This window comes from Poecilia reticulata, linkage group LG12 (assembly GCF_000633615.1).
Source record: "Poecilia reticulata strain Guanapo linkage group LG12, Guppy_female_1.0+MT, whole genome shotgun sequence".
In the NCBI taxonomy this organism is placed as follows: domain Eukaryota; kingdom Metazoa; phylum Chordata; class Actinopteri; order Cyprinodontiformes; family Poeciliidae; genus Poecilia; species Poecilia reticulata.
In genome coordinates, this window is record NC_024342.1 from 5,334,435 (window position 1) to 5,360,776 (window position 26,342).

The 26,342-nt window shown below is 37.2% G+C and overlaps 2 protein-coding genes across 7 annotated transcripts in view; both read right to left on the bottom strand.

Annotated features, from left to right (window-relative positions):
• mast4 (microtubule associated serine/threonine kinase family member 4) overlaps positions 1-21,196 on the bottom strand; it is a 95,991-nt gene extending 74,795 nt beyond the window's left edge. For 4 of the 6 annotated variants that reach the window (XM_008423467.2, XM_008423466.2, XM_008423465.2 and 1 more), the window contains exon 1: positions 20,607-21,196. In XM_008423467.2, coding sequence (XP_008421689.1) covers positions 20,607-20,873 — 267 coding nt within the window. In that variant the 5' untranslated portion in view covers positions 20,874-21,196. Of the gene's footprint in view, positions 1-10,154; positions 10,295-20,606 lie in introns of those variants that run through there. The other 2 variants (XM_008423463.2, XM_008423468.2) reach the window with 2 other exon arrangements.
• Positions 21,197-25,870: 4,674 nt separating this feature from the next.
• The window catches only part of LOC103473327 (transcription factor 7-like 1-B), an 11,100-nt gene continuing 10,628 nt past the window's right edge, over positions 25,871-26,342 (bottom strand). Inside the window, exon 8 of the mRNA XM_008423475.2 lies at positions 25,871-26,016. Within this exon, the coding sequence (XP_008421697.1) occupies positions 25,899-26,016 (118 nt within the window). The 3' untranslated portion in view covers positions 25,871-25,898. The remainder of the gene's footprint in view (positions 26,017-26,342) is intronic.

Consider the following 26,342-nt stretch of genomic DNA (forward strand, 5'->3'; position numbering starts at 1 on the left):
AGGAAAAGCAAGAAGAACAGGGTAAGACTGGAAGGAATACGCAACACAGCTGAACCCAAGACGCCTTCATAGAAGGAACGCCAGACCTTCAAACGATATCAGACTTTGTGTCTGCAAGGATGCAAAAAGAAAAACAAACACAAAGGAACAACTGCAGAAAATTCAGAAGGAATTGGATAATTTCAACTTGCAGGTTAAACAGATGAGAATACTCTTCAGTGTGGAGACCGAGAAGAACTAAGTTATATACAAGAAAAGATTTTTATAACATGACGACAAAGGTATGCAGTGCATTCAGGCTGCTAAGTAGTGAGAGAAAGCAAGACATTGGGAAAGCCAAGTTTCTTTGTTTTATGGTTGAGCTGCTGACCTTTGTCATGAAAGATGCCAGGTTTGGGCATATCCATAGTGCTGGGAAGCCTCAGAGTTAAGGTAGTAGCCAGGCTGTTATTAAAACAGGGTCAATCATTTTCATTTGCAAGATTTAACTAGTGCTTTGGTCTCAATAACTTTATTTATTTTTTGGAAGACAGTTTTGTTTACAGATATACAATTCATTTTATTTGTTGTTTTGTTTATTTTGGATATTTTAAATGTCTTCCAGTTCCAGTGTTTAAGTTTGTTAGAATTTGAAGTTTATTGATCTTTGAGAATGCGTTCTTGGATTGTTATATCGTTACCATAAAAATGATGTCAAATCAAAAATTGCATTATCACAATAACTTTTGGGACAATTTATCGTCCAGTAAAATCTGTTTTGGCAGGCCACCATCCGCTTGGCAATACACTGGGAAATGCCTTTCTAATTATTCTAATATGGCTAATCGCTAAAACAAGTGATTGCTAAGTAATACACGAGATGTGAAATTGCCTCTTCTGCAGCAAAATATACAAACCAGAGGCAATTTTCTTGCATAACAAAAATGGAAAACCAGCTTCGTCAAAATCCAATTTTAAAACAGAAAACCTCATTGTTGGAGGCATCTAGCAAACAACATCTACAGGAATAAACTGATTACATATTCCATTCTTCAGCGTTGTCTATTGCAGTCCTGTTGTGCTCCCTGAAGAGGACACCATGAAGCTCAGACAACATAACAAAGCGCTTTGTGGAGGAAGAGACCCTCCCTGAGAATACAAAGATACACAGAGGTGAGAGCAGCGTGTGGAAGGAAATGCCCTCTGCTTCCCCCAAGGGATGATTCATGATCCAAGCTCTTCTAGGACAAATACAAGCAAACCTTTGTAGCAACAGCAAAAGATGCTCACAATGTGTCCTTTCTAGTTGGTTGTTATGAAATAAATATACTGTATTTTCCGCACTATAAGACGCACCAGATTATAAGGCCCACCTTCAGTGAATGGCCTATTTTAAAACTTTTTTCATATACAAGGCATTATACAAAAGCATTAAAAGGCGCATAGAATAGACGCTACAGTTACGTTGCCAATTTCTTCCGTACTCTATTATTACGCATCCACATTTGTAAATAAGCGGTCCCCAAGTACTTTACATATATTATGGATATATTAGGGATATTATGCCCAACTGCTTTCTGGGTAACACAGACCAACCGACACGCTGCCGCCGCAGTCTCTGTCTCTCCTCCCCTCCCTGGCCTTAAATGTATTATCAAACTTTATTAACAAACCAGCGTTCTGACAACTATCCCAGCATGCACCGTGCACTTCTTCTTCTGCGGGAAAAATGAAGTCGGCGGCTGCTTACCGTAGTTTCTAGACCTGTTGTGGCTCAATATTGGTCCATATAGAAGGCGCACCGGATTATAAGGCGCACTGTCGGCTTTTGAGAAAATTGAAGGTTTTTCGGTGCGCCTTATAGTGCGGAAAATACGGTACTGCTACCAACATTTACAATTTAAGATGCTAAGAAGTGTATATTAGCTCTGAGCAATGTTTAAAATATGCATATGTTGCTGAACAAAATAGTTCAGCAAGTACTGAAATATTTTGTTCTTGGTTATGTATGCACGTTTTCTCTGTCCTACTGATATTTTTAAGAACAAGAAAAAAAAATGTAAAATAATAGAAAAAAATCAAAACTAAGTAAAAATATTAAATTCATTACAATGTATTCATACAGTGCCAATTCACAACAAATGTCACTGTAATACACTGCAAAAAGTCATTTCAGTCCAATCATAATACATTCCAAATGATTCAAGTTATCAAATATTTCTGTCAAGTTCAGTAAATTGGTAAAAAAAAAAACAACTTTTCAACGTAAGAAAATTCAGCAGACTGCATCTTGTTGATTATTTAGTACGTTTTATGTTAAAGTAAAAAGTTAATAGCAGAAGAAGGAGGATGTTTAGTTGTTGGAAGCATTATCTCAGTCAATGCAGAAAGTACAACCATCCCTCATTCCTACTGGCAAACATTTCAACTTGCCAGTGGGGATGAGCAATATTTAGTTAATGCCAGTTAGAGGAAAAAGAGTTAGCATGATAATTAGCCATCCCATAATATAAAGGTTCGCAAACCTCAATGATTGACATCATTGAAATTATTTCTGCTATTCATGGGGCGATAAACACTGTGCTTATGTTTCAAAATATGACTGATTGGAATCTTTGTGTAACATTTAGCAACACAGTTGCACTTTTTAATAGCTTAGTGGAAACATTTTAGTTGGTGAAAGTTTAGATCACGGGAACCATTTTTGTTTTTCAACAAAAACAAAAATGCTACATGAAACAAATTAGCTTTTTTTTTTTTTTTAAAGAAATCTGCTACAAGAGATTTTTAAAGAAAGAAAAATAAGTTTATTTTTGTTCATTCTTAAAAATCAAGAAAATAATGAAACTTTTAAGCAAAAGGAATGAAATTTTGCACATCAGAATGTGCAATGAGGGTCACTGATACGCTAGTCAACATAGAAATACGACCGTGATCATTTCCAGTGATGAAAAAGCCACTGCAAGGAAATGATGACAAGAAAGTGACAACATTCCTATTGCGCTGCTTTGCCTGTAAAATGGGAAAAAAGATGACCACAACTTGATCTGCCTGTGATCTCAAAATCATCACAGCAAATATATACCTCTATGAAATTAAAAAGGTTGATATCTCTTAATTATTTTCAAAGTATAGCATTAATTAGCTCCAAGACTTTGGAGTGTTCAAATGAAAGAGCTGATCTATAAAGTTCACATGTGTAGATTCCTTAAAGACAAATACCTCATGTAATTTAAAGCATGTCAACTGATGCAACTACCAAAACTATTGTATTAAAGTGATGCACCCTGACTTAGATACTGCAGTGCAGCAAGTGCAGCCAAATGGAAACAAACAGCACTGCACACCCACCAGCTTAATATTTAGGAGATAACCAGTGCTGGGGCAGAGATGAACAGCTCAGATAACATCCTCTAGCTCAACACAAGCATCTACAAGAAGCATTCTTAATACATTTAAATCCCATTCACACATATTCAGCATATCATACATGAAACATGTTATCCACAGGTTTCACCAAATAACAGTGAACTAAAAAGGCGTGTTTATTAGTCTACAGGAAAAGCTTGTGCTATTTGTGTTTACTGCAAACAGTGATTTCCTGTCAAAGATCTTCTGAAGACCAAGAAAAGAAACTTTGGGTTTTATTTCAAGATTGGGCTGCAGCTTCAAATTTTGATTGGGTTGCCAAAACAATCAAGGTGTTTTTAAAAAATTATGGTTGCTAATGGTTTGAGTGACTCACTCAATCAGCCCTGGATCTCCAAGCTAAAAATAAATCTCTTGCTTGTCTAAAGTCTACATCGGTTGCTACAGGAAGCTATTGGCTTTTCAATGAGTGAGACATTTAGGTCAAGACAACCAAAAGATCTATGTTATGACGAAATAAGCAGAAAATCCTAGATCTCAGAGTGAAAATATTCTGTACAAATTTGCTTCTTAGTAAATTTTCTAGAAAAAAAATGGACACAAACAAACCCAAACCACAGTTGATGTTAATTTAAATGTTTCCCCCTCCCGGTCTAGAAAAGCAAACCCAAAGGTGGAGGAATGGAGCCGAGATTTATTCCGCTTGCAGGTGGTGCAACAGCGTCCAGGTGTTCAAAGACGAACATATTCAGATTATAAAAAAAAATAAAAAAAACTTAGGCCAGGCACGGACAGACTTATGTAACATTATAGCAAACGCACAACAACCAAACTCTGTAAGCAGCTTTCAGGTATGCGGCGAGACAAACACGGGCATAAGCCGTATTGGTCTGAGCCAAGAAATTCAAGAAGGGTTATTCTGAAATGCACTCGTACAAATCTGACCATGACGTAAGGCGACCTATGACCCGAAGGACGACGCAGCGATGGGGTTCTCAATCAGATGTCCTGTATGTCTCAGCTTCCTCTGCTACTTTCAAATTTTATTTTGCCTGCCTACCCCTACGGCTTAAAAAAGAAAAACCAGGACTTTTTCTCATCTCAAAGCTGGTTGAGGCACATATTTAAGGTTTGCATCCCTGGAACTTTGCCACATCTTTTTGTGTTCCAATCACAAATTAAAATTTATTTTTATTAAATGTTTTGGACAGATGCTTTTCCATCCAACCAGCTTGAGGTATTTTCAAGTATCGAGAGAGCATTTTACTTTACAGTGAAGAAAATTCAAATGAAATACACTGGAGTCTTTAGCTGTAACATGACAAAATGTAATAAAGTTGGGGGTGTTTGAATACATTTACAAAGCACTGTAAAACACCTACTTACAGAGAAGACAATAAAAGCAGTCATTTTTTCCTTCACTGGAGAATACAACCAGACATTGTTACAAAAGTACCATACATAGCTGGTAAAAAAAAAAAGAAGAAGTATGCAGTACAATCATCATAAAACTATAATTTGTGATCTTTGCTTTTATTTTTCATAATAACCATGATAAAATGCGAGCCCAGTAGATCTGCGGAGGCTGCCAAAGCTGCATGGGTCCAAGTGATTTTTGCATTAGCTCAACTGTAATTACAGGTCATTCAAGCCAGCCATGAATCACCGGGATACTCAGTAAACCCATGCTTCCCACTCTATACATATCAGCATTTAAGAGGCTAACACAGCCACACAGCAGACTCTCTTATTAAAGGATAATAGTGCAATATCGTTCCATTCAAAACATCTGCATTGATTTAAGAGTGGGTGTCAGCCTTTTAAATGCCTATTTGATTACACGGAAAGCCCTGAAGTCAAGCCAGTCCCAGTTCACTTTCTGTGTCCACAGCAAATAGCACGCTGGTTTCAGTTTTGGCAGCGGCCACTGGCCTTTCACCCACCATTCCTCTCTATTTGTGGCGGGGTCACAGGGAGCTCCCGAGTGCAGCTTCGAACACCTTTCCTCCCTCTCTCACCGTATCCTCTGTTCCTCCCTGAGCCCGATTTACAGTGGACAGTATCAACAGTGTTTTGTTACCAAAGCAGAGAGCAAACCGCTAAACACAAGGCGAGCTGCACAACACAGACTGACGGTATGCAGACTGAAAAATATCCTGTTTGAGTCTCATGTCACACAGTTGTGTTTGGGAATACGGACAAATACTTTCAACAATAAATTATGCCCAGAGGGAAACGAATCCTAACACAGTGTGTTTAAAAGAAATTCTGTGTGATCGACCAAGACAATATAGCAGATAACTCATCAGTTATCTGCTGAGAAAAAATTTCCCCGTTTTCCTTTTATAAGTAAACATATGAGTAGTGTGGTGTGTCACCACTTCCTCTGAGTCAACAGCTAAGTACTAATCTTGCCATATATTCTCAATTGGGTTTGTGTCTGGAATTTAGTAGGCCTTTTAAACCAGTTCAAAGGTAGGTCTGGTTGTATGTTTAGTGTTATTGACCAGCTGGAAGGTGAACCTCAACAAGTGTTTTGCAGTTTCAACCTTTTTTCTTCCCGGATTCACCCGCATTTCTGTCAGTTTTCACATAAGCTCCAACCTTCTGCCTCATCGGCTATGAAGAAAATGTCACTGCAGCATGATGCTGCCACAACGTAAAGGGCTTTTCCACCAACACAGTCTGGAACCTGCTCCAGATTCCAAACATGAATCTGAACCAGTGCCGCGTGTCTCCACCAGAAATTATCTTTCTTAGAAACCTTTTTAGATCATATTTGTAACATATTCCAGTTTGTTCATGCCAATGAACAACCTGCAGACTCCAGAGTTACTAATGGAGTACCACAAGGTTCAGTCCTTGGGCCAGTTATTTTTTCATTACATCATTACAGTTTTTATCAGATTATAGCATAGCAAGTTGTTGAGCCGCTGGAACTGGTTAGTCATTTACTCTGCTTGGCGTTAAATTATCTCTGCTGATAAAGTTAATTACCTTGGCGTTATCTTTAACCAGGACATCAACAGTCCTAAACTAAAACATGTTTGCAGGACTTTCTTTCACCTTTGTGCTATTGCCAAAATTTGAAATATCCTGTCCCAGAGCGATGCAGAAAAACAAGTCTATGCATTTGTTGCTTCAAGGCTGAACTATTGCAGTTATTTCAAACATGAATTAAGAAAAAAGAAAGAAAAAAAAAAGTAAAACGTGAGAAGGAACATTTTTTTTAATCTTAACTTCTCTACATTGGCTCCCTGTGTTAAAAGCCTGGATATGATTTACAATTATTCTTCCTGCTTATGAAAAGCTCTCGATAGTTAAGCTCCGTCATATATAACATAACGTATGATTTCAACAGACTCATTTAATCTCTGACTGATGGTTCTCAAAATTTCTAAAGTGGAACCTTTTTATTATCAAGCTCCTCTTCTGCGGACCAGCTCCCAGTTTTAGTCCGTCTACTTTTAGGACTAGCAGGCCTAAAACATTCCTTTTTGATAAGCTTCACGTTTGAATGCTTAGCTACATGTATAGCTGTATCGCTTTGGGCTTAGGCTTCATACAGACCACTCTTCATCATTTGCTGTCGTTTCAGCTGTAACTTTATTTTTCACCTGGCATTCTGCTTCAACAGTGACACCTTCCTGGAGAAGTCAAGTTCTTCCTACAAATAACTTCTTCAATAATATAAAAAGTTCTACTTGACTCCTCCTTCTGCATTTGAGTGTCTGTTCTGTCTTCTCAAACCCCCAGAAAGGGGGAACAGGAGGCAATCGACTGCTGTCGCCACACATCCATTAAGGAAAAGTGGCTGCAATGTGATGGGTCTCCATAGAAAGAAAACTTTTATCCAATCAAGTGCCCTGAGACAACATTTGCTATGATTTGGAGCTACATAAACTGATTTAAAATGTCTACTGTAAATATTTGGACATTTTAGAAACACAATTTCACTGCAAACTGCATTTTGATGACTAGATCTTTAGTAAAAAGAGGAAATATGTTTAAAAAAACACTGCATTAAAAATGCATGGTCCCTTAGGTCATCATTGCTTTATAGATGAAGGGTGAATAGTCCAAACTTGACAAAAAAGCAGCAAGCTGCAGAAAGCAGAACAAGTGTTAAGCACAGACTGTAAGCCTGTATTTGGATTTTACCAGCCAAGATTCAAGATTATAGAAACTAAATACCCCAAAGGTGGGAAAAACACTGGGTGCTAATGAGTGAAACGTCTTCTGTACACAACACTATCAAACTGACAGAGCAGGAAGAAAAGAAAAAAAACTATTTCACCACACAGACAAGATTAGACAAATATTTCCCAAGGCTGAGGAATTAATACTTTAGTAGATCAAGCCAATGAAAACATTGCAGCATTGACACACTCATCCGATCTCTGCCAAAACTGCACTGCAAGGCTGAAGAATGAAAGCAACACATGCAGGAGGAGGAAACTTGACGTTTCAAATAAAATGTTTTAATATACAACAGCGTGAAGTGAATGTGTAAACCTTGAAACTGTACTGCAAATGTGTAACTTTCAGACATCCTCATTCAGCAGGACATCGCCTCTTTCTGTGAAGGCATTGCGATGACATGTTGCTCATTTTTCCGGAGATTGATGAAGGGAACTTTTTAAAGGGGAACAAATTGTTATTAGAAACGTTCATTGGTTGCTAAGACACAATATTCTCAGGTTTACAGTGAAACAGGAAGAGAGACCCCATACATCAAGGCAGGTTCCACCTGCTTCCAGTCAGTGCCGTCTTGATTCACTCTTTGCTCTCCCTGCCATTGTTTCCTCATTATTTCCTTCTGAGAATAACACAAGTTCTCGATAATGAATCATTTCTAGAGAACAGCTTTCAAAAATATGTGTTCCCCCCCAAACAAAACTCTACATGCTTGGTAACAAAATGTCTCAAATCTGTAGGTTTACATGTTCAAATGACAGAATACTACCGCTTATACAATGCGATTTCATCATGCTGGTGTTAAATTAATTTGCTACAGAATTACAGGAAGTTTGCATAACATTTTGAGGATGATTTCACATATGAAAGAGTCTCTTGCTTTAATTAGCAAGTCGATGCCCAGTTTTTTGAGACGAGTAGCGTTTGAAAAGATGAACTGATCACCGGGACAAAGTAGTTTGTCAAAAGCATTGTTATGCAAATTACCCAGCACTGTTCAAATACAGATTTTCATTTGTTGAAACTGAGGGAAACAGTGAGATGACTATGAATAAGCCACTTAACATACGAGTGCATACTTGCAGACTTAATACCCCTGACACATTGGTTTAGTAATCAGTTTGCCCCACAAATTTTTTTTATTTTTATTTTTCTTCCAGGTCAAAAAGGCTTTTAATTATCATACAAAAACAAATCTCTAAAAATAATTGTTGCTTAAACCAAAACAAGTGATTGTGGCACATTTGGCAACAACTCTCTCAACAATCATTCAACTTTTATTATGGACAATGAGTCTTTTACACCAGAGATCAAACACACTAAATCTTACAAAGTATTTTTTACTTTTGTTTCTAGTGGAAATATATTTGTACACTTCAAATAAGAAAAAGAAATATTTTTCAGGATCTTTTAAGCAAGATATAAGAGCTTGTTTTAAGTAAATAATTCCTTAACATTTTTTTTTTTTAATTAGCTTCACTGGCTGATTTTTTCACTTGTAACGACACATTTTTCCCATGCTTTAAGTAGAAGACTCTTCAACACAGTTTCTTATAGATGACTGAATCAAAAGCAATAAATATAAAGAGACTCTCTGAGCCAGTTCTTCTAATAAATAAAATGCAAAGAATGCCATTAAAACTTGGGATATGATACATCATCAGGCTCAAGTAAAGACCATCATCTAACCACCATGAAGTTGTCCCTTTTCAGTTTTATTATTACAACTCATGTTTACGTTTACTAAGCATCTCTTTTTGACATTATTGTTTGATAAAAGTAAAAACGTCCATGACTGTGATTGCGTAATGCATGCTTGAAGGTTCTAGAAAAGTTCACATTCATCCCCTCCGTCACCCCTCGCATCTGTCCTGTTCCATCCATCCATGATTTCCACCCCAGACCAAATCCCTCTTCGCCTGCTCACAGCCTCGACTATCTCAGTGTTTAATCATAGGAAGAACAGAAGTGAAATATTTTACAGCTCAAATCACAGCAAGTGTGTGCAACTCTGGCATTTCATCTCTTAAGCCCATCTCACCATGAGTACTTAATGGCACAGTCACTGGATGTGAAGAAGAAATGAAATTTACAAGCAAAGCATCAAAGTTTTACAAGGATTTTCTCTACCCTCCCTTGAGAATTCAGTTTCCTGTGTTGACAGGACCTTAAGTAAACAGCGGTCCTTTCCTTCTTCAATTTCATACTGTCATCTATGTTGAGATTTATCATTTTCAGCACTGGAAAGAACTGAACCCTGCACCATTTGTCCAGCCAATTAACTTCATTTTTCCATGCAGAGGGACCATAGAGACTTAACATATGCATTTTAAATCATGTGCAGACTGGCCTCAGGCCAGACAACAAGTTATATTTGGTAATGATGTATATTTTAAGGTTTTTATCAACTCATAGTCTTAAAATTACTTTTATAAGGCTGCTGCATGACCATGTATTCATGAGGTTTGATTGTAAAAAGTGATAGGAGTAATTTCATTCCACAAGCCCCTTCAGATTCGTTTTTAGAAGAGACCGCTAACAATATTTATGATACATTAGTCCCGCTGTTTACGCTTGAACCCAGTTAATAGAGAACTACTGTCTCTTACCTTGTTTCCAGTAGAGGATGAATCCCGAGGAACAATTAAATTCCTGCCAAGGGACATTTTATCTAGGCACTAAAACGTCATCCACATCACCTTAAATGCAGCGCAGAAACCAGGGATTACAACCAGAAACCCTTTGACAGAGGAAGGGAAAGAAGAGTCAAAAATCAATGACAGATTGTGTTCAGTCAGCCCCTCGCAAGACTGAACAGAGCCTTAACCAGATTGCGCTAATCCTCTTAGTCTCAAAGTGAACATTAACACGGGATGTTCTTCTCATCATCCTGCCTGCTTAAATAAACGGCCGCTTATTTAGGGGTGCAACATGCGGGCTGAGCCGGCACGCAGGAAACGGCTGAACATCGTCAACCATAAGCAACTGTTGATACACAAAGCAGGAACAAATGCTCTGCTTTACTGTTGACCTTCCAAATTCATGGTACAGATCCTCGCAGAGTAAACATACTGGCCAAATAATGGTTACTGTGTGTCACAATGAAATAAAAAAAACAGAGGATTAGCAGGTTAAAGGTGGTGATTAAATTACGACGACCTGTTGAAGCTTTGTGGGAATTAAAGCTGCAAGTTAAAGCACAAACATGCACTGCGATTCAGACATTTTCACATTTGGCAAACATTATCCACATTTTCTTCATATCTTCTCATTCAGTTTAGCCTCAACATCAACACAAGAGTGTGTTTTGCAAGTTTAACAACAACAACAAAAAAAGACATATTTTCATATGAATTCACATCTGCTTATTAGCAGTAGTTGGTTAAGGCATTTTTAGACATATGTTTTAAGGCATTATTAGAGTATTACTGGCAAATAATGAATGAGTAGTGAACTAAAAAGTAAACAAAGGCAATTCAGTAGAGAATTTACCACCACAAGGTCTCCATTCATGTCCTACTAATAAAGTGACAAATATTTTCCATTTTAGATTAATTGCCCTTAAAATATTTCATTTTGTGATACAGGCATTTTGTAAAGCAAAACAATGTATCAGGATTATTTTATAAGCCTTCTGGTCGTCTAAATTTCAAGCTAACTTTGTTTACAGATCTCAGCGTCTCGTCTCACACATGGTCAGCTTGAACAAAGTCATCCATCTATATTGATTTTGCTTTTAGAGAAGTCATCTTTGTTTGCCGGTGAAATTCAGCTGTAAATTATTTGCCCGAGTAGATATTTCAATCCAACAGGCAAGCATGGACAAAGACTGGATTAACATTGTTTTAGTTAGCTAAATAAAATACCTACAAGAAAAACTAATTTCTGTTTTAATTAGAACTTTTTTTTTCATTTTCAAACAGAATAAATACAGTCTTGTATTCTGTTCTGTTTTTATTTTAAACTATCTCCTAAATTGCAATGTTCTGTGGCTCAAAGCGAAAAATTAAGACAAGAGTTCATGCCAGAGTCAGATCTCCTTGAGAGGACATGAAGTTGGCAAAAAAACCCTTTCTCCTCAGGAGTTATATTTTGTTGAAAATGCTTTAAAAAAGAACAACAAAAAAAAAAACACATATGGAGTCCTACTGATGCAGGACGTCTCTGTTACATTTATCCTGAGGTCTTGTTCTCTGTCTTAACTCCTACTTTTCTGCTACTTCTGAAACAGCAGAATTACGTACAGAATTACGACTGAACACCGGCGTCTTTAAGAAACAAAAATCCACATAAATGACCACACTGGCACACAGACGCTGGCAGGCATTAAGGCGTGAAATTAAAACATGTTTTGGTGTTTCAACTGCCTCCTCAGATTCACTTTCGCAATGGCATTTTCTTCCTACTTCTGCTTTACCTTCTTTCATGCTTTGCACTGACCTTTCAGCCAACTCCCACACTCTTGTGCTGCTTTTTATTTACCTACAAAAAGCACACAAAAAAACTCACTGTACTGTACAACTAAATATGGCCTCTGTTTACAAATACAATTTTAACAGCATCTGGCTGTTTAGCTATGCAAAGTCATTGTTAAATCCACTACAGGAAATGAAACAAAAGCTGTCTTGGCATTTTTTTCTCTCTCTTTTCCTCTCTCAGAGGGTTGCCATTCAAAAAACATGCACTGAAGTAAAGACAAGACTCCATGAAAGAAGCACCTCTGTGTATATTTATGTCAGTTTTCAATAGTTTAATAAGGAAAAAAGGGTTAGGGTTAGCAATCCTGCTCAGTGACTATTATTTCCATCATAAAACTGCATATGCAGTTTTAGGGGGAAATATCACTCCAGCATTACCTTACTGTGCATTCAACACTAGAACAAACAACTACGCCAGCCTGCCACAGATTTCTGGACATGTTGAAAATCTCCATAGCTGGAGTGCACTGCTCCGTCCTGCACATGTGAATCATCGCAACGCAACTGATGCGAGCACAACTCAAATATCAGTACTGACCCAACAACAACATTCACTGTTTTACTGTGCTGCCTGCACTGCTGAGACTCATTATGCTGAATATACTAAACCCATGGATCTGAAAGTGAAACGAGTCTTCTTTCTGAGTAACAGGCAAATAATTGTCCAACCACAACAGCGCATGAAGCACTGAATTGTAATTATGAGATAGTAAACTGATCTGTAAAGTAAAGCAAAATTGATTGATGATTTTGTAACAAATGTAATGTCATCTTTTCTGAATTTCACTGCCTTGGTCTTAATATATCTGCACTATTCAGTTGGTTTTCCACAAGTTTGCCTTCATATCCTCATGTTTAGACCCACATAACACCAGTGGTTCTCTCCATCATGGTCTTCAAGAACCACGTTCCTACATGTTTTAGGCGTAATCCGTCTACCACATATGACTTAAATAAATTAAGAAATAAACAGAATAGGTGGCCAGGAGTTAATGCAATAATTTGAATATGAGGTGCTGGAGAAGACACACATTAAAAAGACAAAGAAAAGGATTGAAAACCACTAACTTAGATTTGGTTATAGGGATAGGGAAAGAAAGGAAAGAAACTTGATTGGGCCATTTTCTAAGTTGGAGTCAATGTCAACTATAGATCATAGCAAGTAATGGTAAAAATTGATATGTTGACATTTGTTTATAATTGTATTAGTTATCATGACAGTCATCTCAGTTATTATAAACTGTAAGCATCTATGAATTTCTAGATTTTAAATAGATGGGACCTTGGCTTTAACTTTACCTAAAAGTTAAGATGTTAAGGACCAAAATGTCCCAGGACATTATGTTACCTGCTGGAGCTCATAGTCACTGTGGAGTGAAACTCAAATATTCAAACCTGGAAAAATAAACATTCAGCTCATGAGTACAATGAACAATGGGTACATAATAAAAATATGAAACCCCCTTTTTTTTATAGAATAGTAATTTCATAAATCACAAATAGCATTTTAAAGAGTACAAGCAGTGCAGATCTTAAACTATGTGCTTTTAGAAATGAATAGTAAGTCACAATATTTTCGGAGCTTTGTAAATAATTTAAAATTGGTGGTGACAGTGTCGATGTTTGCATTAGCAAGTGCCAGACAGTCAACAACAGGGCAACTCTAGAAATACTTAATTTTCTACAACAAAATAAACATCTTAAGACATGAATACAGCCAGGTGTCCAACCAAATACACAAATATTTACATTTACCACCCAATCACTTACTGATTACAAATGACGATGGCATTCTAAGACATATTTAATAATATCCATCGTTCAACCAGCTAAAAATAAATCACAAGAATAAAGAGTTGGGTGTGGTGATTGTGTGACTTCAGCACAATGCACTATCCAAAAATTATGCAGATATTGGTGGAGAACAAAAATAATGGCTGATTGGGTGCAACTTAGAAATACTTAGTGAGTTCAAATTAACTTCGCCATTGGCTTGAACACTGACTAATGCTGCTTGTACTCATCTTTCAAGACAGCAAATATGTTCCAAAGTCCTACTCAATAATGGATTTTGATCCTTATCTGTAAACATTTGTGAACGCTACAAGGGGTTATGGAAATAAGCAAATCTACAGAGAATGCAAGGAGAATGAAACTACAAAACTGAAGCTAAAAGTCCAAAAGTTAAACAATGACCTGAAAATGACCATTTCTCTCCGGGTTGCTACTGTGAGTTGCAGTCAAGGTAAACATTTTGATCAGCCCCGAAAAGACAATGTTAAAAAATGTCTCCAATTAAAGCTACTTCACAATGACTTCACCTCCACTGTGTTCTTTAAAAAGGTGGAATAGATATGTATGACTAATGTGACCTGTGTGCAGAAAAAGCTCCTCAGTTTGTGTTGAGGTAATCCACCTGGATACTGCTCCATAAACCTTTTCAGGACAGAAAGAATCAAAGTACAAGAGGAGGAGTGAGTAGTTTTTATGAACATAAAAGCTTTTTTCCTCTTATCCATCAATGACATGTTAGTATAATAACTTTATTGTTTGGTAAACATTTAATCTGCTCCTTGAACACAAAGGCTTTTCAATAAATTACCATACAGTAATCTAATACGATGACTCATCATAGTAAATCGTACTTATCTAAATATTCACCCTCAATATGCAGATTAAATGACATTTTTAAGGTTAATTTGTTTTTGCTTAATTTTTTCTGACTGGATTAAGGAGACTCTGGGCTTTTGTTGGCTTTGGAGCCATATTTTGCTTACACCAGTTTTAAAACAAAACGGGTATAAACGAAGAGATTCGATGATATTCTGCAAGTGAAATATAATTTTGCCACAGTGACGGGAAACTTCCTGCATTATCCATATGAAACAAAACAACCGTATATATCCAAAGGTGTCTTCCCAATGTGACAAGGAGAAGTAGGAGAGTTTGGAAAACAGGCGGTTTGATTATGAGGGGATATAAAATCTACAGCACACATAAAAGACCGCTGAATTAATGATTAACACACTGGCTGCTTGTGTAACTAGTAAAGCGGTAAGTCAAGACTGGTGTGCGAGATATCTCAGATTTATAGTGGCTGTGCAAATTGGTAAAGTCCAGAGAAGGTCAGTGCATATCAAAGGTAGACAAAGAGAATTTGTTTATACAGCAGTCTGTAAAACCCACCATAAATAAAGGTGCGAAGCAAGAGGTTGTAATGCTGGCAAACATAACACTTCCCGGATCAAAAGTTAAGCCTAGTATTAACCCAATATTACAAGCCGAAGGACCATTCTAGCATGGATTCTCGTCCAACAAAACACACCAGTGGGGTGGAGTCGCACGGCGCTCCTTTCCAGTCAGACTGCCTGGCATGAGAAATCTTAGCAGAGAGTTGAGGTGTTGCACAAAGGCATCTAAGGGATATTTTCTCAAAACCTCAAGGAATGCTACAAACATGTTAAAAAGAATAGATCATATGTTGACTCCAAGTGTAATTATAGTAAAGTCAATAAGAGGTTATTGGACTGGTTTGACCAGGAAGTGAAATGGGATGGAGCATTTACAATTAGAGCTTTATAAATAGAAAGGTGACAGCTCACTGTTAGAGATTTCCTATACAGCTTTGGCAATAAATGCATTTCAAAAAGGAGCCCTAAACCTCATTCTGTCATCAAAATAAACTCAATCTGGTGATTTACAGATTAACAGAAGGGGAGAAGCTATTTCCATGTTATTTATAATAGTTTGCTTTCCGATTTTTAACTGTATTTCATCTTCACTATGGCTTAGAAACGTTCCTTTTTCCATTTCCAGCAACTGAATTTTAAATTATAAAAGATTTTCTTTTTATGACTAGGCATGATAATCTTGTATACACATATCACAGTCTCATGTTACACAAAATTATACAGCAAAAATAAAATAAAACATCACTCAGAGGCTTTTATATAAACAACGCAACAGCTGCCAAATATACAACTGATTTTCATTTTTAAGTAAACTAAAGCTTTGAATAAATATTTGGTGGTAAATTTGGTATCAGTTCTTTTTCTGGTTGATACTGACAGATACAACATGCTGGTTTGCACATTGCATGCTGCCCCCATATGAAAATATTTCTCTTTGGATCATCTTTTGATGATCGTAATGTGCATTTTCTGTGCAATTCCCAGAAAATAAATGAATAAATAATTTGTAAGAATTTGTAGACAGTTAATATTTTTGTTAGAAAAATTATGATTTTTCCACAGTCCTATTTTCAAATATATAGACTGTTAAAATCAAGACTACCTACAACTCTGTGACAGCTTTCTGACTGAAACGCAACATTTAATTAAACTTGCATTGTCTTTGTTTGAAAAAGAACTAAACCAAAGTTTATCTATAGATGGGGTTTTTTCTCTCGCTGCCCGCAACTCCAGACAGATTTATACACCCAACTCTAAAGCTGCAATCATACAGACCTGTAAATATAGGCATCAAACACAGCAGGAGGAAAACCGTGAACCGCCAGAGCTGCACACTTCTAAGTTTGGAGAACGAGTCGCTGCCGAGCAGATTGGAAAGAAGAAGTGATGTCATCTGCTCTCAGAAAGTCAGAGGTCAGGATTCCCTGTTTAACATGGTAATACCAGCCTGCCTGGCAGCGTTCTAGCCCACGGCGTGGCTACTTACTTCAGTTTGACAGGTCAAATTACATCTCATCTTCAGAGCTCGGCACAAGTGAGGTCACTGGCTTTAGATTAAGCTGGAGCTCCAAAAGCAGAAAGGAAAAAGGACAGAGTTCATAGGGGTAGGGTTCAATGTTTGGACAGATTCTTGTATGTTTTTAACTCTACTTGCTGAACAGAAAGGGCTGAGAAAGAGAGCGAGAGAGAGAGAAGTAAAGTTTGTCTTAGCACTCAGGGAATTCTGATCCAGCTACGGGTGTCTCGTAATGAAGGTGGAGAAAACATTTGGTTTCATGCATTTCACATTTTAATTCCGCCAATTAGTACGGATTGACAGAAAATGTAATGAGATCAGACTCCATCTTTACTCATTACTTTTTATATCTCAGCCCTATTAGGATAATGGCCTGTCATTCAGTCGGATCGAATTAGTAAGGCAACACACGGTTCGCAAACATGACACCAACTTAAGGCTGTCACCCAACAAATGTTAAGATGGTGTTGCCATCTTAACATTTAAGATGGCAACACAGAGGCTAATTCCTTTCCATTTTGAGTTAAAACACTTAATACGGTGTTTTGTTCAATCCTGCAGAGTCTTCAGACAACCCAACCAAAATGAGGCAAAAACTGTGTGGCGAAAGCAACGGCACATTGCACAACACTTTGTACTTTCCATCCACGATTACTTCAAGATCGGAAAGAAGGAAGAGCTGGGGAGTGGAATGGTGCTCCACACCTACACTCCGAAGTCACATCTTCAGCTATGATTTTAAGAGCAGACTAACGCTTGACATTTCAAAAGACACCCCGGAATCAAACCAGTGGAACCGGTCTGCAGAAACATCCAGGAAGGAGAGTTAAAAAGCTGAGGTTCACATTTCAGCTTCCTCATGTTCTCCTTCTGTTTCCTGTGAAAACACTACAACTGTGCTTTTCTCCTTAAAAATATGAACTAGACTAGAACCACCTTGTGTCTCCAAAAATTCCCAATTATTATCAATGTAAATGTCAATATTGGTTAGATTTTGTCTGGCGGCTATTTTCGTCTTTCTTTGGGATGAGTGAAAAACAAAAACAAAAACCCAAGATGATTCAATTAAATTTCCTAAAGAATCAAACAAGATTTGTCTTGTATTGTATAATGTCTTGTATTATGTAGTCAAAATAAAAATAGCCATCAAATGTGAAAGGTGTAAAATGTTTTGCCTTTTATAGAGGCAAAAACCTGCCTGTATAAAAATAGCTAATAGAAATTACTACATTATTTACTGGTCCAGTTTCAATAAAAAAAGGTTAAACAAGAAAATCACAACCAAAACTGGCATGACTGACACACATCCCTTCTCTTATCTTGTAACTAATCAAAAGAGAGACCTGTGTAATGCTATATTTAAATCGCACAAAAAGGAAGTCAATGATTATGAAACTTGATCTTGAATAATTTTTTAAAAAGCATGCATTTAGTTTTGAAAACAGTTTTTATAGATGTCAACCCAAAATCAGAGACTTTGTTATTTATCAAAAAATGATTGTTTTCATCTAAGTAGACAGAAATAATCCATGTTAATTAACCAAATTAAAAAATGTCTTCAAAGGTTGAGATTTCTACATTTTTTGGTACAATAGTACAGTACACCTATAAAAAAATTCACCTGATCCTACATCTTTGTCAATGGGGTCAGCAATTGCTAATGGTGCTACATACTGTTGTTTATGAACTCAATGATTATCTTTATTTTATGCTTCATATTTTTGATACTTCGTTTATCAAAGACACAGGAAAGCTATGGAACAGATTTTTGTTTTCCTCTCTCATGCTTCAAATAATCTATACTTCTTAGCATGACTTTTTCTGAACTGTGGCTTTTCCTATTACAAAACCTCTGTTTTTTTTAACTAACCACATTATTCTCAGAAAATCTAACATTCTTTGAGCAAGCGAGCGAGAGCTTGGTACACATTTAGCGCTCCAGACGCTGTCAGCGCTGTTTGTGTCCTGAACATCCTTCACATTTAAACCACAAAATTTCAATGTGTTTCATTAGGAGTTGATGTGAAAAACCAATACAAAGTAGAAGAAAAGTAACATTTTGTTTTCTGTGCAAGACAATATGGTAAGCGTGGTGTGCATTTGTAATCAATCTCTCTATGGAAGTACTTTATGGAAACACGACCAGCTGTTGCCACAAGTAGTACTTTTTTGGTACGTCTCCACCAGATTCTCTCATCTAAATGCAGAAATTCAGAACAATTTTTATTTACATGTCTCAGTAGCAACGGGTGGACAGCTCCTCAATTCTCAAGTCTTGCCTAGACTTTCAAATGAGTGTTTTGCATGCAGGCCAAAAGGCTTTGAATCAGTCTGGTCTTCGTTCACGTGTTTGCCGTGTCTAAATGGCTTCAGGCAAAACGCTAACCTGGATTTTTTTAAGCAATCTTTTTTTCTCTCTCTCTCTTTTAGCCACTCCTCCATACGATTTGTCAACAGCATGACTAATTGCTTTGGAGATTTTCTCACCTGAGCTGTATCATACACCTTGTTTTTTTGAATGATTAAACAGTGCTCATAAACCGGCTTTACTGGCACAACTTTATAGCCTGAGCTGTCCGCTGCGTCGATTGGTCTTCACGGTGTTATTTTGCCTCTCATGTTCATCAAGCCTCTGAGGCCTTCACAGAACAGCTGAATTTATATTGAGATTAAATTACACTAAGTGCAAAAAACACAATCTTGCCAAGAACCTTTGGTCTAGTTTCTAGTGCAAATATCTTAGACCCATGTTAAGCGTAAGGCTGATTGCATAGCAGGAATGATCAGTAACACCGTAACAGAACAGTCGAAGGCAAAAGAGCACACTTGAATTGTAATCGGAGCTTAAAGTTCTTCACCGACTTCAAGAGTAATTTGATCAGTATGAGCTCAGCAGAGGCAAGGTGCACGCTTACAAATATTTTGACAACAGGGCGAAAACTGACGACTTCATCGAGCTCTGATGTTCTCCACTTTACTTCTGTGTGTATAAAAGGGGTTGAAAGACTAACCTAAACGCAGAGAGGTTTATAATTAATATGCACTCAAATATTTGGACTTTCTAAAACCAACAGAAGTGGACACACACACACACACGCACGCACACACACGCACACACACACACACACACAAAGCTAGGTTGTGTTTGGCGTCTGTTGCCTCTACAATCATTCATCAAACCTTGGCTAATATCGCTGGCATATCAGTCACTTTTGAATGTCCACGCATTAGGAATCTAAGATTACAAATATTACAGCATGCATAAATAAAATACGAGTGGAGCTGAATTTGTTTGAGCTGAATTAAGAATAACGTTTAAAAAAGGTGGAAAATATTTTGATTTCAGAGAAAAAGTATGTTTACATCAGCAAGTCTGCAGGTGCAAATGTTTCCTGTTTACAATGCAACGAACCCCCGATACTCATGAGGGTTACAGACAACAGCCACCCACAAGTTAATCCACAAATACTTCAGACCCCCTCTAAAAACCCTAATAACTGCCTATTTTAATAGTTCAAACATCAAAATATGCCTTAATATACATGAATACACACTGTGGATGAAGCTAATATCTACAGTATTTTTTATTTTCACTCTTGGAGCTACAGCCAATCAGCATCAAGAGAAATAAATGGCGCCCTCAGCTGGTGTGGAGGACCAGTTGAGCAGCATGGTTTGCTTCTGCCTTGTGTTGGCTGACTCTTATAACATTTACTTACATTACGACGGTAAAAAAACATTTGCTGTATTTAAAAAGGGTAAAATTGTCAAATATGAAAAAAAGCAACAACAACAAAAAAAACAGACGATGTCATTGTTTTGGGGGGTGACTGAAACAAATACCCATAAATGTGTTCCTGTAGTTTGTGCGTTTACCATGTCGTCTTCCTCCTCCTGCTCTTCATCATCATCATCATCATCATTCTCCGGTGTCTCCTTGTCATGGTCTGCGTTCCCACCGTCTTCAGCTGCTTTGCTGCTTCCACGGTCCGGATCTTGTGCGTTATCAACATTATCACCATAAACTTTCATCTCCGCACCAGGCGTCGTCTCTTCTCCCTCGGACACGACGTTGGAACTGGAGGAAGACGAAGACAGACTTCTACCGCTTCCAGACACCGAGAAATGCTGCTGTTGCTCCATTGTGTCAAGTTCTTGTTTTTTATAATGTGACGCCACAACAAACGCGGCTTTTTTTTGTTGTTAATTAACTTCCCAGCTCACCTGTCCCGTTCATTTTAAGAAGCTAGAGAAGTCTACTTCTTCTTTTCTCTCCTTCAGCTTGAAGACAGAGCCACGACGCAAACATTGTAACTCAGTGCTCATTAAACGTATCGACAGTCCAGTCCAAACCCCAAAGCTTGTCAAACAGCTGGGCTCCCCTCTTCTGTTACGGTCGCCTCCTTTTGGATTTTGACGCTCATGACGTTCCCAGCAGCGCGAGACCATTCTGTCACCTTCATATCTCACAACTACATACAGGCTGCTGCCTCAAACGAAACCATGCCCACAGCGTGCGGGTGTGGACCAATCAGATCACAGAGACTGACGAACCTGCCAAATGCTACTGGTCCGCACTATTTACACGCCGGTGCAGCGTGCAGACCCGATGTTGAGAGCGACGTGCGGATTTTGCATGACTGAGAGGGCTTAGACTTTTGTTATGCCTTCAAACAAAGAAAGACAGAATCAGCTGAATGCTTTTTAGAATACAGTTTTTCGGAAAAATACTATTTTTTTCTTGAAAACATACACTGGCAGAGTATAATGATGTTTCAAAGAAATTTTTTTTTTTTTTTTTTTTTTTTTTTTTACATTTCTGTAACTTCATTGTTAAAAACCTCTTTGAAACTGCCCTGTAGAGTCTTTAAAAACATATTCTCGGATATTCCTTGGTCAGGAGGCCGACTCTTCACAAGACAACAAAGATGCTCACATGACAATTATTCCCATACCCCCGTACACACACACACACGCACACATGCACATGCACACGCACACGCGCACACACACACACACACACAAACACTCACTCGATCAACCTAACAGGGAGAACATCCAAACTCCATACAGAAGCGATTAAAACTCAGGACTTCCTTGCTACCAACTGCGCCACTAAGCAGTCATTGCGCCTTATCAGAAGCTAATCAGACACAAACTTCCGACCACTAATGCAGCAACACTTTCCCACAGTGCATTTGCGTGAATCACCTTAGAAAACTTTTTCTAGGGACAAGTAAAAGGTTACTTTTTCTCGTATTGCTATATACAACCGCTAAAATACAGTTCATATCAATGAATAATATTGAAAACTATATGTATATCTATTATATCCAGCCCTGAAAATTGTCTGTTCAGAATGACTTCAACTAATCCGAGAAAACATTTTTTCCACCTTTTCTCCTCCATAACAGCAGCGTACCCTTTCTGTCACCGTTGCAAGTAAAGTCATGCAGCGGTGATATGGAAAACGAGCAGACCCACCATTATACCCACATCTCACATTGCTACTGCCATTAGGCGCTCAGTTTAATTGATTTATCATAAGACCATTTTTATTTATGTCAAAAATTCATTTTTACTTATTTATTTTTATTTAGTCGACTTTACTACTTTATGTCTACCTGTACCCCTCACCTCTTAAAGGCGACATGCCCACATTCAATAGAACCTTTCATTTATCTTATCTAAACAACGAAGATATAAAGCTTATTACCAGTAAAGGAAAACATGATGATAAGATTTTACCATAATGTACAATTTAACAAATTAAGGGAGTGTTAGATGCTTTCCAATCCGTGCTGTAATTGATGTTTCATAAAGTAAGTTGTATATGTTTTAATTGAATTTAATATTACAGTAAAACTGTCCACTCCCCTTGAACCATTCCTCATATTTCCACATTGCAGCCACAGTGGGTGTTTGGGTGAGATGAGACCAAAATGATGCTGCAGAAAATTATCGTTGCACATCATTCTGTCAACACTAATTCCACATTAAGATGTTACAGCAACATCAGGCTGTAGGGATTCTTTTTCTTCTGCAGAAAAAAATAGAAGCTGGATAGTGTTAGGAAAAAAAATCTGTTTGATCAACGCACATGAATAACCCAGTCAAAGTTCAGACATGGGAATCTGTGAGTACATTTGTCTTTAATCCAAATGTACTGGGCTTGAGCTGCTTTGTAAAAAAGTGGTGGAATGAATTTTAGTTTCTTGATGTACAAGAGACTGAATCTCAATAAGTTTGCCTTTTTAAAAGCGCTGAAAGATGTTTCTATGCAAAGCAGAGTGTGTTAAAATCAATTCTAAAGATGCGGATTAGGCTCTGTTATGCAACTTTGAGAAAGCTTGTGAAACTAAATCTTGAACAAGAGTTGAGTAAATTTATTGTCTTAATTACAAAGTAAACTGTTTTGCTTTTAAATGCCATTGTCTGTTTTTCACTTTGTTTTTTCAAAGTAAAATGTTTCAATCATGCAAACAACTACTAAGGCAATTTTCATGCAACATAGTTTCAAAGAAACCAAGGACAATACAAGATTAAAGACAAAAGCGCTCATTCACTGAAAAATCATTTACACATGTCCATAAACACACAAACACACACACACCACACAGATTTACACTCAAATACTTCAGATGTAGGAATGCTCTCTTAAATTGAAATATGACTAATGTGGTCAACACTAGACATGCAAAGAAGTTAATTAGTAAGACAATAAAATGTATTGCATCCAAGTATACTGCAGTTGGGAAAACATGAAGGGACAATATATAAGACAATGTAAGAGGTAATGAAAGTGCTCTGTACTTAAATCTCAAAGAAATAAAAGGATCAACTTAGAGACTTTTAGAGTTAAACATGGACAAAAGTTTAAGAAAAGAAGCTAAATTTTCCCTTTAGTAGACTGTTAGACTACTTCACAATGATTGTTTATAGCGATTTTTTTTTAAAACAGTCTGACAGCAATTAGCCTTTAATATAGCAAATGAAACTAAACAAAAAAAAAAATAAAGCACAATTCCACTTATATTCCCAATTGTTGGGCATTTGTGTTTTCACCCAGAATCAGTTGGTTCAAATGTTGTTGTTTTTTCTTCTTACTACTAATAAATAAAGTCACCATTGGAAATCTGTGTTTTCTATTGACTTATGTTATCTGAGGCAAAGCCAGATAAAAACCGTACTGTGGTAAATACTTGTTCGCGGAGCTGAGCATCACAAAATTTCCCCGACTGAACTTTACGGCCTGAGCATCGATCGCTGCTCCCTGGCCTTGAACGACTCATCCAAAGGTTGAGGGAAAACACAGCTAAAAATAAATGTTCAGAGTAGCAGGATGCACTGCAGAGACCTCCTCTGCAAGAGCCGAGGCCTCCATGGAAGAGTCTGGAAGTAAACTTCATTGTTCTGAGAGAAATACGACTTGCAAAGAGTCCTTTGTTTCTTACATCAAAACAAAAAAAAGACACATCATCTAACACAAGGAAGAAGTGCTTTTATCAAGGAGGGAATCGCATGCAATGCTAATTTCTCTACGTGAAGCTATTGATTGGAGCTGGAGTTCATCCGGAGCTCCATGTGGTTTGTGTTAAACGACAATATTGTTAGACGACAATATGTTTTCTTTGTTTTTCTCAAGCGTTTGCCTGTTCACGGATCTAACCTTCAGAAATGTTGCCATTCAGACATTTTTAGTTGCACTGATCCCCAGTAAGCAGCGCGGTTCTCAAAGTTACGAGCCTCTTGAGAAAGAATTTCTCTCATAATGCCTGAACATGGTGCAGAAAACATGGCATACCGGTAATACCACAGATTTGTCTTTACCTGCTCTGAAACACACAGTTGTGTCCCTGGTTTTGCCCGTTATGACGTGTTTGTGTCGGTTTGTTCAAACATGGCCGACATGTTGATGAAGCTCTCTGAGGCCATGTTTCTCGATAAAGTTATTTTCCTTGAATATTGAAACCAAAGAAAGAAGTACCCGTGAATACCAAGGGTTTGTGCAGAGATTGGTGGTACAATGTCAACTTTTACACTTTGTTAGTTCCAATGTCCATTTTAAGAATTTCTGCAATGTTTGCTAAGACAGCTTACTAGGGTTATTGTAGATAGAAAAAAAAGGGAGGACAAAATTCCCACCAAAAAACTTTCTAGAAAAGACAAGGAATTTTCTGAGTTTGAAAAGTCCAAAATTTGCTAGAAAAATAAAAAATAAAAAATCAGAAATGTTCACTTTTTCCTTTTAAAATTCAGAGATTAATCACAAAATTTCAGATTTTTTTCTAACAAATTTAGGACTTTTCAAACTGAAATATTTGAGTGTTTTTTATTATTATTTCTGACATTAATTTAAAAAAAAAATTATTAACTTTTTTGTGAGAATTTTTTTTCTATGTACAATGGCCGTATCGCTGTCGCAGTTAAGAGTATACTTATACCATCTTATATCTTATACTATCTCGTGTTTTGAAGGTGCTGATTACAAAGCAAGACATTAAGTGACCACCAGGGGGCATGACTGCACAAAACATGACGGGATGACAAACTGTAGCCTTGCATTCTTTGTTTTTTGCAAACTTAGTTCGTCCTGTGTAGGAAAGTAGTGACGTTGGAGTTTTGAGCACCAGAAAAGCAGCAGCTAGGCTACAGACATGTCTGATATTAAGCTAGTGCAACGTTTTGAATATGTATTTGTTTGGACAAAGAAAAAAATATTAGTGTCTAATTTTTAAAACTATTCTTATGAATAAAATGTCTGGTCCCTCTTTTTGTAATTTCTTCTTTTTTAAAAATAGAGACAAACAAAAACAAAATCTTTAAAATACTATCTTTTTGACAAGGGGGGTAAAACGTCCTAATTAAATTGAAAGAATGCCTAACGTTTCAAAACAACATGTCTCATTTTTATTTTACGTTTGCCTGCTTTAAGATTTGTCCCTATGGTTTCTGAATGTCAAATCTAAAGAAATTCAGTCATCCTATTTTACTTTTTATTGTACATGAAGAATTTTATGAAAAATGGTTCAGTTGTAAAAAAAATTTGCAATTTGTTACAAATTAGTGCAGGGTAAATAACTTTTATGACAAGTTCACCTTCTTTGTTGATTTAATAAATCATGAAACTGGGCTTTTTTTTATGTGAAACAAAACAGTTTATTTGTTCTAAATAGAAAAGGGCCCCCCTGAATCAGTCTCTGCTTTGGGCTCTTGATGGTCTTGGGATGGCTCTGAGGTGGAGTCAGGAATTAAGCAGAGAAATGGACCAGGCTTTGTGGAGGGTCTGGGATATTAAAGACAGAGAGAGCACAAGGTTCGAGAGAGATAACACTGGCAATAAAACTGTTAAAATGTTTTAGGCGTTCATGTATGAAATGTGCCGTCGGGAGCAGAACCCAACACATCCCTGTCTCTCGACCTCCAGTTCAAAGCGCAGCAAACATTTAGAGGAATTCTACACAATTAGACGTCCAAAATAGTTGGAAACATCTATGGAAAGATCTTGAGATCTGAATGCATGGCTTCACAGCACATAAAATAAGCATTAAAACACAATACATATAGTGTTTTAATGCTATATGTATAGTGCTATATGTATGTATATATATA